The sequence below is a fragment of the Phacochoerus africanus genome, chromosome 14, assembly GCF_016906955.1.
Source record: "Phacochoerus africanus isolate WHEZ1 chromosome 14, ROS_Pafr_v1, whole genome shotgun sequence".
Classification (NCBI taxonomy): Eukaryota; Metazoa; Chordata; class Mammalia; order Artiodactyla; family Suidae; genus Phacochoerus; species Phacochoerus africanus.
In genome coordinates this window covers 37,531,021-37,546,576 of record NC_062557.1, presented here as the reverse complement: position 1 = coordinate 37,546,576, position 15,556 = coordinate 37,531,021, and the positions used below count along the sequence as shown (strand labels likewise).

At 38.9% G+C, this 15,556-nt stretch overlaps 1 protein-coding gene across 2 annotated transcripts in view; it reads right to left on the bottom strand.

The window, feature by feature from the left end:
• Window positions 1-15,556, bottom strand: part of USP32 (ubiquitin specific peptidase 32) — a 216,698-nt gene that overhangs the window by 152,791 nt on the left and 48,351 nt on the right. For both annotated transcript variants that reach the window (XM_047759224.1, XM_047759225.1), the window contains exon 2: window positions 8,719-8,846. In XM_047759224.1, coding sequence (XP_047615180.1) covers window positions 8,719-8,846 — 128 coding nt within the window. The remainder of the gene's footprint in view (window positions 1-8,718; window positions 8,847-15,556) is intronic.

Below are 15,556 nucleotides of genomic sequence, written 5' to 3'. Positions count from 1 at the left end.
AAAGGTGCTTCTGTATACTCTTATAACTTAGCAGAGAACTAGGCAGGAAAAAGCGGACCCTAAAGCTATAACTATAAATGATTCTGAATACAAATTCTTTCCTCTTCATATTTTTAATCAGCTACTCATAAAAAAATAAAGCATCAAGGAAGTATATTAAAGGAGTTCCTGTTGTGGCTGAGCAGGTTACAAACTCTGATGAGCATCCATGAGGATGTAGGTTCAATTCCAGGCCTCAATCAGGACCAGCGCTGCCGTGAGCTGTGGCGTAGGTTACAGACGCAGCTCAGATCTCCTGTTGCTGTGGCTGTGGTGTAGGCCAGCAGCTGCAGCTCCAATTCAACCCCTAGCCAGGGAACTTCCATATGCGGCCCTAAAAAACAAAACAAAACAAACAAACAAAAAAGTATATTAAGGAAGGATTTTCCTATTGATTACTTAACGATAAAAATCAGGAAATACTTAAAGTTTGACTGTGTTATACAACTCTTCTCCCTACATTTTAATCTAAATATCAAATATAATAACTCATACTATTCAAAGATGAGTCTTAATGAGTTCCCGTTGTGGCACAGTAGAAACAAATCCGACTAGGAACCATGAAGTTGCAGGTTCGATCCCTGGCCTCGCTCAGTGGGTCAAGGATCCATTGTTGCCATGAGCTGTGGTGTAGGCTACAGATGTGGCTTGGATCTGGTGTTGCTGTGGCTGTGGCACAGGCCAGCGGCTACAGCTCCAATTAGACCCCTAGCCTGGGAACCTCCATGTGCTACAGATGCGGCCCCCAAAAAAAAGATGAGTCTTAAAAGATAAGTACCATATACAAGGCAAACATAAAGTTGTTCCACCTCTGCTACAAGTAGAAATTTATTAGGTAGGTACTCAATAAAATACAACTATATTTATTCCATGGACACGTGGAAAAGGATAAGAATGCATATGCCTCCCTTCTATATTCACTCAAGTTTAGAAAATGTTAGTTGCTTTCCCCACCGTTTAGAAATCTTTTTATATAAAATTCACAACATCTATAGTCAAACTCAGCTAAATTTTAACAGTTAAATTTTGGCAGAGGTTTCTAACACTCAATTTTAAATTAAACCCACCTTATTTTACCTTACAATACTAATTAATAAATATACTATTGGATAGAAGTATCTTATCAAGAATGACTTGAAAAATGGAGCTCCCACCATGGCACAGTGGGTTAAGAATCAGATCACAGTGGCATGGGTTGCTGCAGAGGTTCCCCAGTCTGGTACAGTGTGTTAAAAAAAACATAGGTGTCAGCTGTGGACTGGATTCAATCCCTGGCCTGCCCCACAGGAGCAGCCATGCAATTAAAAAAAAAAAAAAAAGAATGACTTGAAAAATTTTGAAAAGGATACCACTTATTAATTTTTCTGGCCACACTTGCAGCATGGGGAAGCGACCAGGCCAGGGATCAAATGTGCACCACAGCAGTGACCCAAACCAGTGCAGTGACAATGCTGGACCTTTAACCCACTGCACCGCAACTCCAGGATACCAATAATTTTTATAATTTACCATACCAGTCATGACAGTAGCTTATTTCATATACCAAGTATTCAAAACAAGTGATTACGCATAAGTTATTTTCTATAAGAGGTTTTTTTTTGGTTTTTTTTTGTCTTTTTGCCTTTTCTAGGGCCGCTCCCGCAGCATATGGAGGTTCCCAGCCTAGGGGTCTAATCGGAGCTATAGCCACCGGCCTACACCACAGCCACAGCAACTCGGGATCCTTAACCTACTGAGCAAGGCCAGGGATCGAACCTGCAACTTCATGGTTCCTAGTCAGATTCGTTAACCACTGAGCCATGACAGGAACTCCTGTAAGAGTATTTTTAGTACTAATATAAGTGGATAACTTCTCTGACATCTGACATACCACTTAGAACATTCGTACTTCAAGTAACATACTTGATGTAATGTTTTATACAAGGAGTTCACTAGACCCATTATGCTTAATGACATGTCAGCTCTTCTACTATAAACTCTTTATTTCAATAGTTTTTGAAACTGTCTAAAAATTGCTCTGGGATAAAACTTGTCAGTTAAGAACTATCAAGACAATCATGCATATCTGTTTAAAGTCCATATGTAACTTTAGGAGAGTGATATCTGTTACTATCTTCATCTAATAAAGCCCTTGGAATCTTTTTTTTGTCTAGTCTTACAAAGAGAAATACTAAAAAAAAAATTAAATTTAAGAATTAGCATGGAGTTCCCATCGTGGCTCAGTAGTTAAAAAATCTGACTAGCATCCATGAGGATGCAGGTTCGATCCCTGGCCCCGCTCAGTGGATCCGGCGTTGCCATGAGCTGTGGTGTAGGCCAGCAGCTACAACTCTGATTCAGCCTTTAGCCTGGGAACCTCCATATGCAGTGGGTGCGGCCCTAAAAAGCAAAAAAAAAAAAAAAAGAAAAAGAATTAGCCTGAATTTACGCTGTGAACAAGTGATACAGTTAAGATAAAGACTTACAGATATTATACAGATTCTAGTTACAGAGAAAGACTATAAACCAGTATCCTTCCCCTTCAGCAAATAACTGTACTCTACAAAGATGAAGCATACTCATAAATTCTTTCCCTTTCCCAAGTACACACAAAAGGTGAGAAAATCTATCTACTAAAGGGATTTGTAAAATTTCTATTTGTGTTTAATATTGTGCTAATGCTAACACACAAAAAGTATTAACTACAATGAAACTGAAATTTAAAACTATCATGGTGGATTTTACAATTTAAAATTAAGATCATTCTTGGAGTTCCCATCACGGCACAGCGGAAATGAATCTTACTAGGAACCATGAGGTTGTGGGTTCCATCCCTGGCCTCGATCAGTGGGTTGAGAATATGGTGTTGCTGTGAGCTACGGTGTAGGTCTAAGACTTGGATCAGGTCCTGCGTTGCTGTGGCTGTAGCTCCTATTGGACTCCTAGCCTGAGAATCTCCATATGCTGCTGGTGCAGCCCTAAACAGCTGGAAAAAAACACACACACAAGTAAAATTAAGATCGCCCTTCTAAAAGAGTTGCTTTATTCTAGCCAGTGATTACTCTTAACAGATAGTCCAAAAGATAGAGACTCTTTAAACACTTTCGGGTGAAATGAAATTTATGAAACATTGACATAAAAATGATGCTTCACAGAGTTCTACTTCCACCTTAATTGCAGAAAGCCTGAAAGAATGTCATTCTTAACAATAGGGATGGAGTAGGATAGTTACACAGGTAGTTGTGGAAGTCCCAATAAGGGACCACGGATAGAGAGGGAAACCTAGGGAGACTTTGGGAGATCACTCTAAGTTAATAATTGCTCAAGAAAGCCATCAGAACAAGGCAAGCTTACTGGACTAGCAGAGGTGCGAGATATGCCTCAAGTCACTGGGTCGGGCATAGATTACTGCAGCATCCAGGTTCAGGCCTAGGGCAGGAGTTTAAGGACCACCCTTTTGCTGATTTGAATAAGCACCGTGACAGTCCTAGTTTGACCTTATAGGGTCAAATAATCTCTTACCCGATACCAAGGAGGAGCTACTAAGAAGGAAGAGATGGTCTTTTCCCATCCCCCACTCCCCTTGGATTATAAAACTGTAGCCCACCTAATTCTGAAGGAAGAGCTTCCTTGCCTGGCTGCTTTCATCTCTCACAAGCATCCAATCATTTTGTTTTAAATAGGGCTGCACACAGCATATGGAGGTTCCCAGGTTAGCAGTGGAATCGGAGCTGTAGCTGCTGGCCTACAGCCACAGCCACAGCAAGGCGGGATCCTTAATCCACTGAGCAAAGCCAGGGACTGAAACTGCATTTTATAGATGCCAGTCAGATTTGTTTCAGCTGAGCCATGATAGGAATTCCTCGTCCTATCTTAATAAATCTATTTCTTGCCTATCACTTTGTCTCTCACTGAATTCCTTCTGGGCTGAGGCACAAAGAACCTGAACCTCAGTAAATCCAGACACCAGGGGTGTGAAAAATTGTGTGTTCAAGTCCCAGTCTGAGTTCTGGCTAGGTTTTAGTCCCAGCACATGGGATCAAGTCCCAACCTGGGTTCTAGCTGGATTCAAGACATATGTGCTTTCAGTTTCACTAAAAACAACAACAACAACAAGCCATTTAACTATTGTATTATATTTCTTGAGCCTATCTAAGGGTTGAGATAATAGGGCAATCTGTAGCTGATAGCCCAAGAAGGAGAGATTCCTCTAAAACAACAGCAGGAAGATGCAGCTCCTATACGAGTTAAAAAAAAAAAAAAAAAATCAGCTAACGTTTTTTAACAAGTGCTACTAATCTATTTCTTGTCTCCATAGATTTGGCTATCCCAGCCATTTCATACAAATGGAATAAAAAAATATGAGGTTCTTAACCACACTTTTCCACAGAAGCATAACAAAAAAGATACTAGATGTCCTTCCCACGATAGGTTATTGACTCTAGTTAGGTATTAAAACTAACCCATCTCCTTTTATTTATCCTTATACATCTAATTGCACTTTTTTAATTACTTTTTGCTTATGTACATTTATTTCGAAACCACCATGAAACCTACTTTTATATTTCCTTTTTTTTTTTTCCCCTATGTTCCTGGCATTTGGAAGTTCCGAACCTAGGGATCAAACCCATGCCACAGCTGTAACCAGAGCCACAGCAGTGACAATGCCAGATCCTTAAACCACTAAGCCACAAAGGAACTCCTTCATTTTCTATGTTTAGTAATTCTAGTATTAAAGGCAATGAATTTTCCACTGATAATAGCTTTGGTTGCTTCTCAGAAGACAAATATTTAAAACCTTTTTCCTGATTATAAAAAGTGATTTTTTTTATATTTTTTATAAATAAAAAAGTAAGCATTCAAAAAAAAAAAAAAAATGAGGTCTTGCGGAGTTCCCATTGAGGCGCAGTGGAAATGAATTAACTAGGAACCATGAGGTTGCGGGTTCGATCCCTGGTCTTGCTCAGTGGCTTAAGGATCTGGTGCTGCTGTGAGCTGTGGTGTAGGCTGGCAGCAACAGTTCTGATTCGACCCCTAGCCTGGATACCTCCATATGCCGTGGGTGAGGCCCTAAAAGGACAAAAAAATAAATAAATGAGGTCTTTAGTGTTTGGCTTCTTTGACATAAAATGTTTTGGAGTTTCATCCATGAATTACCAGAAAACTTCATTTTTTATTAACAATATTCCACTGTATGGATATACCACATTTTGTTCTGTTGATGGACATTTGACTTGTATACTGAAAACTTTAAACATCACTGAAAGAAATTAAAAATCTAAATAAATGGAAAGGCATTCTAATTTCATGAATCAGAACACTTAACTGTTGTTAAAATGGCAATACTTCCCAAATCAATCTACTGATTAAATGCAACTCCTATCAAAATCTCAGTTGCTTCTTTTGTAGAAATTGAAGAGCTGATCCTAAAATTCACATGTAAATGCAAGGGATCCCAAATAGAGAAAAAGAAGAAAGCTGGAGAAATGACACTTTCTGATTTTAAAACTTATTAGAAAGTTAGAATAATCAAGGCAATGTGATACTGATGTAAGAACAGACACAGAAATCAATGGAATGGAATCAAGAATCCAGAAATAAAACCTTATGCTTATGGTCAATTGATTTTCAAGAAGACTGATAAGACAATCCAATGGGAAAGAATAATCTTTTTAACCAACAGTGCTAGGATTGTAACAGGAAAGAACACCTGATTCTATATTGAATGTGTTCCTTTAGCTCTAACCTTTGTACTCTGTCGCCTGTGAATAGTCATGCTGGCTCTGCTCCTTTTGTAAAAGAATGTTGCCTATAGCCTGAAACACACAGGATAGGCCACTCTCAAGGCTCTGACCTTTAAAGGTATACCACTTTTATATTCATTTAGAGACAAAAAGTTGCAGAACAGAGAAAAACAGTTTTCTTACAGGAAGTTTGTAGGTATATTGTGGTCAGATCTACATGGACAGCTTTCAAGAACTGGGAAAGGATTTGGCACCAAGAAGCTTGCAACAACCAGCCACACCCTCTCCCCCTTTAATGTAAAAGAGGCCTGAATTCTAACTTACATAAGATGGTTCTTTGGGACACCAGTCTACTACCTTCTCGGTCTGTTAGATTTCCAAATAAAGTCACTACTCCTTGCCCCAACAACTCATCTTTTGATTTGCTGGCTTGTCATGCAGCAAGCAGTAGGAGTTTGTACTTGTTACCAACCAAAGTACTATTTTCAAAATAATGAAGTTGGGAAACTTCTGTTATGGCTCAACCAACTAGTACCCATGAGGTTGCAGGTTTGATCTCTGGCCTCGCCCAGTGGGTTAAGGATCCGGGGTTGCCATGATCTGCGATGTAGGTCACAAACATGGCTCAGATCCCTCGTTGCTGTGACTATGGCATAGGCCAGCAGCTGCAACTCCAATTCAGCCCCTATCCTGGAACTTCCATATGTCACAAGTGCGGCCCTAAACAAACAATCAAACAAAAGTACATATGTAAAAGTTACCACTAAAAAAAAAAGGAATGAAGTTGGACTCATCACACCATACACAAAAATTAGCACAAAATGGATGAGACCTAAAGGTAAGAACTACAATTCTTAGAAAGAAACAGAAGAGCAAATCTTTGTGACCTTGGGTTAGGCAATGGTTTCCTGGACACAACCCCAGAAAGAAAAGTGATAAAAGGAAAAATAGGTAAACTAGACTTTATCAAATTTTTAAGGTTTTATGTTTCAAAGAACACCATCAAGAGAGCGAAATTACAGAATGGGAGAAATTATTTGCAAATCATGGATCTTAAAAGAGATTTGTATCTAGAATATATAAAAACTCTTACAACTCAAGAACAAAAAGACACAAAGAAACAAGGGCCTAATTGGATATCTGTTTGTAGGTATGTAGATGTGCACATGTAAATCTTATTCATCCAAAAACAACGTCCGATATTCTAACCTAAGTTTTCCCAGCACCACAAATTACACTATCTGTCAGTTTTGACTTTAAGGAAGAAGAGAAGCTGTGGGGAAAGAAAGGCTTAAGTCAGTATATATTTGAATTTGGAAGCATCTTGTTTTAATTACTAAGGATTCAGTTTAAATCCCTTCCTCTAACCAGCAACATATTATCTCATTAAACTCCTAGTTATATCTTAAAATGAAAAATTCTAAATTTCAAATTTTTATATTATAGTAGCATTTAAGACAAAAAGATAAAACAGAAAATAGGAAGAGGAATTCAGAGGGAAAAAAAAGAACCCAATAAACGGTATTAGGAAAAAACTAATTCTGTCATAAATCTGAAATAATGACTGAACAAGAAAGTATATAACTTTGCACAGGAACACATATAATAGAATTAATGCAACATATATTCCCACCAAAAAGATTAAAACACACAAAAAAGCAATAAATGTAATTTCCATATTATGTAAGCCATAAGGTTCAAAAAAATACACAGCACAGGTCAGAAATAACAACTGTCATTAATTAGGAATGGCGAACTGAAGTTTTATGAAACACACCAAGCTTAAAATTCTTACGATAATTTTCAGTTTTATTAATTTTATTCTCATTTCGCCTTTAGAACGACATAATAACATATCTCCATACATATCTATAAAATAGTGAATTAAATGTTAGAAAGGGGATATTTATATCAACGTAGCTTATTTTACATCTACCAAAAAAAATTTAGTACAATTTAAGTAAGCCTTTACAAGTTACAATAATCCAGTGTTTCACATACAACATTTAATTGTAGAAAACTGATTTAGGAGTTCCCGTCGTGGCGCAGTGGTTAACGAATCTGACTACGAACCATGAGGTTGCGGGTTCAGTCCCTGCCCTTGCTCAGTGGGTTAATGATCCGGCGTTGCCGTGAGCTGTGGTGTAGGTTGCAGACACGGCTCGGATCCTGCGTTGCTGTGGCTCTGGCATAGGCCGGTGGCTACAGCTCCGATTCGACCCCTAGCCTGGGAACCTCCATATGCCGCGGGAGCGGCCCAAGAAATAGCAACAACAACAACAATAACAACAACAACAACAACAACAAAGACGAAAAAAGAAAACTGATTTAATTACATTTTACTATATTGGAAAATTTTAAACTCAAAAATTTATAAAAATAACTTCCAGAAATTCCTGTTGTGGCTCAGTGGTTAACGAATCCGACTAGGAACCATGAGGTTGCGGGTTTGACCCCTGGCCTTGCTCAGTGGGTTAGGGATCCGGCATTGCCAGGAGCTATGGTGTAGGTTGCAGACACAGCTTAGATCCTGTGTTGCTGTTTCTGTGGCTGTGGCGTAGATTGGCAGCTACAGCTCCAATACAACCCCTAGCCTGGGAACCTCCATATGCTACAGGTGCAGCCCTAAAAAGCGAAGAAACAAAAAACATAAAACAAAAAAAAACTCCCAACATAAAAAATTATATGTCAGAATGATAAAGTTTATAAGAATAACAAGCCAGTCATATACATGGTCCCATGATTACAACCAGTGGCTATAAAAGCTCAGAACACAAGAAGCAGAACTGCAGCTCTGCAGTAGTTCCATTTGGCCTCTGAGAACACAGTTATATTGATATTGAAAACTAGAGCTGTTTACTTACTCAGCAAGGAAACTAACTGTACAGAAGATTAAATCTGTCAAGACCAGGAGAGCTCTCAAGACTAAAAGGCAAGCCTAGAACATAAAGATTACCTCAGCAACTTTTGGAGGCACTCCATCCCCAAGCACTTCCCTGATGAAGCAGTGCTGGCCCATGTAATAGGAGAGTCCACAGGTTCTCTTGAAGGCATCTTTCAGTCGTTTCAGCTCAACATCTGTAACTGCAATTCAGAAATAAAAGATGGGTAAGAAACCTGAGGAGACAACTTCTCGAGATCTTCACATTTTTTTCAACCCAGTTCCTAATAAAAATTGGCAAGTATTACTTCACTGGTCAAATAAGTAAGACAAACCCAAAGGTTTTGTTTGTTTGTTTGTTTGTCTTTTTGCTATTTCTTGGGCCCCTCCCGCGGCATATGGAGGTTCCCAGGCTAGGGGTCGAATCGGAGCTGTAGCCACCGGCCTACGCCAGACCCACAGCAACGAGGGATCCAAGCCGCGTCTGCGACCTATACCACAGCTCACGGCAACGCCGGACCCTTAACCCACTGAGCAAGGCCAGGGATGGAACCCGCAACCTCCTGGTTCCTAGTCGGATTCGTTAACCACTGAGCCACGACGGGAACTCCCCAAAGGTATTTTTCATAATTCTAATATTTTCAATTCTAATCTAGAAAGTAAATATGAAAATTCCTGTATTTTTGAGAGTTCCCACTGTGGCTCAGCAGGCTAAGAACTTGACACAATGTCTGTGAGGACGAGGGTTCAATTCCTGGCCTCTCTCAGTAGGTTAAAGATCCAGCATTGCCTAAAGCTACGGCACAGATCAGAGATGCAGCTCAGATCTGGTGTTGCCATGCTGTGGCATAGAGCAGCTGCTGCAGTTCTAATTTGTCCCCTAGCCCAGGAACATCCACATGCCACAGATATGGCAAAAAAAAAAATTCCTGTATCTTCCAATGATAGAACATTACATTATGCGTACAAATTTTAGGCAGGGGCAAGGAAGAGGTAATTAAGTATTTCAAATTTAAGTATTTGAAATTAGCAGGTAAGCTAAATGGCATTAGACTCCAGCATTAAAATATTTTTAGCAGCAGTGCACTCTTTCCTCTGGGATAAAAATTATGTATTTATACTCTTTGAGCACGTATCTATCTATGTAGAATATAAACCCCACGTTTAGCTCAGATTGTCAGCAACAATAAAGAAAGTAGCCCATAAATAGATGATTCTAATAACACATAATTTTTAGACACCCACTATCAAAAAAATTACTGAGCAAATACTTTATTTTAGGCACTGAAGACTTTTTTCACTGAATAGAACAATCTCTGTCGACATGGACAGAAAAAGAAATACTCCTTAGTATTATGTGATCAGTACAATGGTCACACTGGAGGCACAGTAATGTACCTTTAGCCCAGGATGGAAGACAAGAGTTCTAGACACAAAGGATGACTGCATAAAATTTTAAAGGCTAACCCAAGCAAAAGGGACAGGGCATGCCAGGCAGAGATAACAGTTTGTTTCAAAGTGCAATGACGTATAAAACATATGGAGAATTACACGTTACTATAACAAAACGCACAAGGGGGGGAATAGTAAGGCAGTCATTGACCAAGTCACAGAAGTTTTCTTCTGACATAATAAGGAAGGGATTCAGTCAGATACAATTCAAAGACAAACTCCAGGCTGACAGGAAACAGGACACAGTCGGATAAAATTCATATAGTTCACCAGTTCTGTAGAGAATGGAACTAACCTGAAAGCAAAAAGTAGACTGCTATTATAAGAAGAAAAGGTGGAGCTAAATCTGGGAAGTATCTAGAAAGAAAAGTCAGTAGAATAAGGCTTGACTGAAAGCAGAAGCAATCTAGAGTAACACTCAGGATTCTATCTTGGGACACCTGAAGGATGACGGCATTAGCATGTAGAAAGGGAATGTGAGAAAAAAGTGAGGAAGCAAAACTGATAAATTCTGGTAAGGACATATTGAAAATGAGGAACCTTGGGGAGAGCCATTGGGTTTTTACAATTATGAATGTAAAGCTTAGGAGCAGTTTGATGACAGTCATCAGCATATAGGTGGCAATTCTAGCCATGAGTTAAAAAAAGCACAATTGGACAGAGACAAAACTGGAAAAAACCAATGCTTACAGTACCTGTAGAGAAAGAAAAACTACTCAAAGAAGACTGAGAAGGAATAGTTAAACAGGAAAAACATAAGAGAGTTCCCATTGTGGCTCAGTGGTTAACGAATCCAACTAGGAACCATGAGGTTTCGGGTTTGATCCCTGGCCTTGCTCAGTGGGTTAATGATCCGGCGTTGCTGCGAGCTATGGTGTAAGTCACAGACGTGGCTCAGATTCCCACGTTGCTGAGGCTCTGGCATAGGCCGGCAGCTACAGCTCTGATTAGACCCCCTACATATGCCACGGGTGCGGCCCTAGAAAAGAACAAAAAAAAAAAAAAAGAAAAACATAAGAGAGTAGTCTCCAAATGACAGGAAGAAGGAACTGGCCTACAACCTCAAGTAAGGCAGGAAAGTCCAGCAAGATAAAGACTGAAGACTGCCTGGCAACATATTATCATCCAATAAAAGTCTGTGGTAGGGAGGGAAAGTCCATGGGTTCAACAACTTGTAGGGTAATGATAAAAACACTAATATAAAGAACTAATATTTGAATAAGTAGCTAGAGAAAAGTACGAACACTAGATGCTTATTTCATGAAAAATTTAACATGATATTAACAGTCCCAATTTACTGATTCTTTCTTTTTTAGAATGCAAAAGTGAGAAACAGAACAAAGCTCATTTTATAAATTACAGTAACAAAGGAGAAATTACTTTAGTTAATGGGATACCTATTTCTTTCATATGCCCCATTTTCAATAATGGCTTTACTAAAAAATTAGCATGTTCATAATCTAGTGGAAGAGACAAGAAAAAATTATCAATCATTATGATATAAAATGATAATCTTGGGAGTTCCCATTGTGGCTCACAGAAACAAATCCGACTAGTATACAAGAGGATGTGAGTTCAATCCCTGGCCTCACTCAGTGGGTTAAGGATCCGGTGTTGCCATAAGCTGTGGTGTAGGTCACAGATGTGGCTCGGATCCCGCACTGCTGTAGCAATGACACAGACCAGCAGCTGTAGCTCCAATTTGACCCCTAGCCTGGGAATCTCCATATGCCTTGGGTGTGGCCCTAAAAAGAAAAAATATATATATATATCTATACTGCTAGGTATAGACATTTGAAGGACTATTTGATAGTATGTTAGAAAAAAAATGGCTTCCTGATGACTAATGAATTTATTCATTAATAACATGAAAAAAATGTACATGTAAGCGTTTTAAAACAGTTGTAAAAGCAAGCAACATCCATCAGCAGAAAACAAAGTTACTGTATACGCACAAAACACAACTATCAGACACTAAAATATCACCAGAGAGCCAGATTTACTGAAAAACAGTATTTTTATTCAAAATAAAGTCTAACAATTCCTTGTATATAAGGAATATATAAAAGTGCTCATTGTACAAGTAAAATTTTGAAAATTTTAAAAATAAAAATTTAAACAAGATGGAAAATAAAAGCGTATCAAGCCTAGTAAAATTTCAAGGTAGGAAAACATAATATTAATGCAGTTGTTTTAGTTTTAGAAAGAAAAAGCTATTTCAGGAAAAAACAGAACGCTGAACACGTGTTTTTTTTTTTTAACTCCTATCCTTCTAGAGACTTCGCTAAAATTACAGCAAGAATTTTAAAAAAGACAAACTCACAAGGACAAAGAGCATAGGAGAAAAAAGAACTAAGAACCTAAGAGATAGTCAATTTTTTCTGGTGAACATTAGTGTCTGGAGGAGTGGTGACTGACCTAAGCAAACCAAAGGAAATCGAAAGCCAAGCACTAGCAGTTGAGAAATGTGAAGAAGGAAGTAAACTTAATTTACCCTGTCTAGAGCATTCCGAAAAGGCCAGGAATTCACTGTACTAATTATCACACACACACACACACACACAAAAAAAGTAGGTGGAGGTAAAAGGTGAGATTGAAGAGAAATTGGTTGAAAGTTATATGAAGACTACATAGACTCTTGGGTCCCTTGCACAATGCGGTCAGGCACCAATCTACCATCTACCCACACACCCATCCTTTTAGATGTAGATATTTAGCAAAAACCAGAGATAAATCTGGAGAAACTGAGACAGAAAGGCTCCATACATGGAAACACTAGATTGAGCTGAGAGCTATAGGAAGGACAATGAGGTATGAAAAAAGCTAAGGATTAAGTGAGTATTGGCATCTAGCTGCCCTCCCTTGCCCTACTCTGACATACACATCAACTGGGCAGAACAAATGAGGATTCTACTCCGAAAAAAAATTAATGATCCCAGAACAAAGACATACTGCTACTCATATGGGGTGAGGGGGATATCTCCAATATCCTCTAGGTCCCCAAAAAGAAAACAAACAACTCAACAGGTGATATACTCAAACATGTAAGTCTGCCAATCTATCTTTTAATGCATCACTCTTTAAGATAAAAGGGTAATTTGGCAGTTATTGTAAAGCATATACTTACGTATCCTATGACCCAACAATTCCACTCCTTGCTATCTACCCAAGAAAATACTGTGCAATTCCACTCCTTGCTATCTACCCAAGAAAATACAGAGGAGCTTTATCAAAAATAGCAAAAAAAAAAAAAGGAGTTTCCATTATGGCACAAGCAGAAATGAATCCGACTAGGAACCATGACGTTGTGGGTTTGATCCGTGGCCTTGCTCAGTGGGTTAAGGATCTGGTGTCACTGTGAGCTGTGATGTAGGTCAGAGACGCGGCTTGGATCCTGCATTGCTGTGGCTGTGGCGTCGGCCAGCACCTGTAGCTCTGGTTAGACCCCAAGCCTGGGAACCTCCATATGCCGTGGGTGTGGTCCAAAAAAAAAAAAAAAATCTAGAACAACAACCCCTTGATTCATGAACAGGTGAATAAATGTGGCATTTCAATACAATGGAACAGTATTTTGCAATAAAATGAAGAAACCTCTGATTCATGCAACGACATACATGGATCTCAAAAACTAGGCTGAGCAAAAGAAGCCAGACACAAAAAAACATGTATCATATGACTGCATTATATCAAAGTCTTAAAAAGCTATAGTGTCAAAGATAGTGGTTGGCAGGTACTGAACTGAGGAGTATGTGGCTAGAATTGTCGGAAACAGACACTGCAAAGAGACAGGAGGGAAATCTTCTGAGGTGATGGAAATGTTTTATATATTTGATTGGAATTGTTGCTACACAAGTGAATACAATTGTTAAAACTTACTAAACTGAGTATTTAAAATCTGTGCATTTTATTGTGTGTAAATTACGTATCAATAGAGTCGACTTAAAAATGAGTAAACAGCCAAGAACACCAAATGCTGAGAAAGATTTCAACAAGAAAGGCACCAAACAAAGAAAGGGAACAGGGGGTGGGGTGGGGGGGCAGAAATAATGAAGAATGATGAAAAATATTAAAACCTCCAAATATTCTTAGAAAAGGAGCAAAAGAAAATTACATCCAAGTAAGAACAGGATACTAAAAAATAAGGGAAAAGTACAAACAGTATCTTTTACCTTTCCCAGCAAGCTACAGGAGAATGTCCTGCAACAAAATGAGGGAATAACAAAGGAATGAAAAGGAAATACTGATTGCAGCATGAGAGGTATAAGGAATATCCAGGATGACTAAGACATGATATACCAGGAGGACAGCTATGCAGTAAGTCCAGCAAGGTGGGGACCAGGTAAGAAATGAAGGGCTCCAGAATAAAAAAGGGAAGAAAGTGTGAATTGACTAGCATCCATGAGGATGCAGGTTCGATCCCTGGCCTTGCTCAGTGGATTAAGGATCCAGCATTGCCACAAGCTGTGGTGTAGGTCACAGACGAGGCTGAGACCTGACGTTGCTGTAGCTGTGGTGTAGGCTGGTGGCTACAGCTACAATTTGACCCCTAGCCTGGGATCCTCCATATGCCTCAGGTATGGCCCTAAAAAGACAAAATAAATAAATAAATAAATCTCAAGAACTAGTTTTACTTTTAGGTTTTTCTTTTTTCTTTCTTTTTAGGGACATACCCATGGCACATGGAGGTTCCCAGGCTAGGGGTCTAATCAGAGCTACACCTGCCAGCCTATACCACAGTCGCAGCAACGCCAGATCCTTAACCCATTGATAGAGGCCAGGGATCGAACCTGCAACCTCATGTTTTCTAGTCAGATTCATTTCCACTGCACCATGACAGGAACTCCTAGGTTTTTCTTAATTAAGGAAGTATACAAACATTTCAAGTACACCTATAACATTGTCACGAGAATTAGGAAACCAGCCCAAATCTTATTGAAAACTACAGAAAAAGAACTTAAGTCCTTTCTCAAGCAGGAAGTAAGTGTAAACAAAAGACAAGGGAACACTCAAGGCAAAGAACCAAGGGAGAAAGTAAAAGCAATTGCACAGAAAGGGCAGATACGGAAAAAGAGAAAACAAAGATTATAGTGTTCACCAATGAAACAGTCCTCCCAGTAAGACTCTTTGAAATGCAATCAATCAATCAAAAATTAATTAATTAAAGATTACTGGGACCTTACTTATCATAGGCTCAGACACTGTGCTAGGCCATGAGGAACACAAAACTGCTAAGACAGCCAACTCTAACTTCAAGGAACTCAACAGCTAAGAAACAGACTTGTGAATAAACAATGACAATATAATAAATATATAAAAGACATAGTTGTGCATAGAGGAAGAACACCTAAAAGGGGAGAAAGAATGCTCTAAAACTACATTACTAAGCCCAACTTAGAGAAGAGCAGATGCCTAGTTGCATCTAGTGATTATTTGCACACATTCTTTCTGCAAAGCTCTCCTG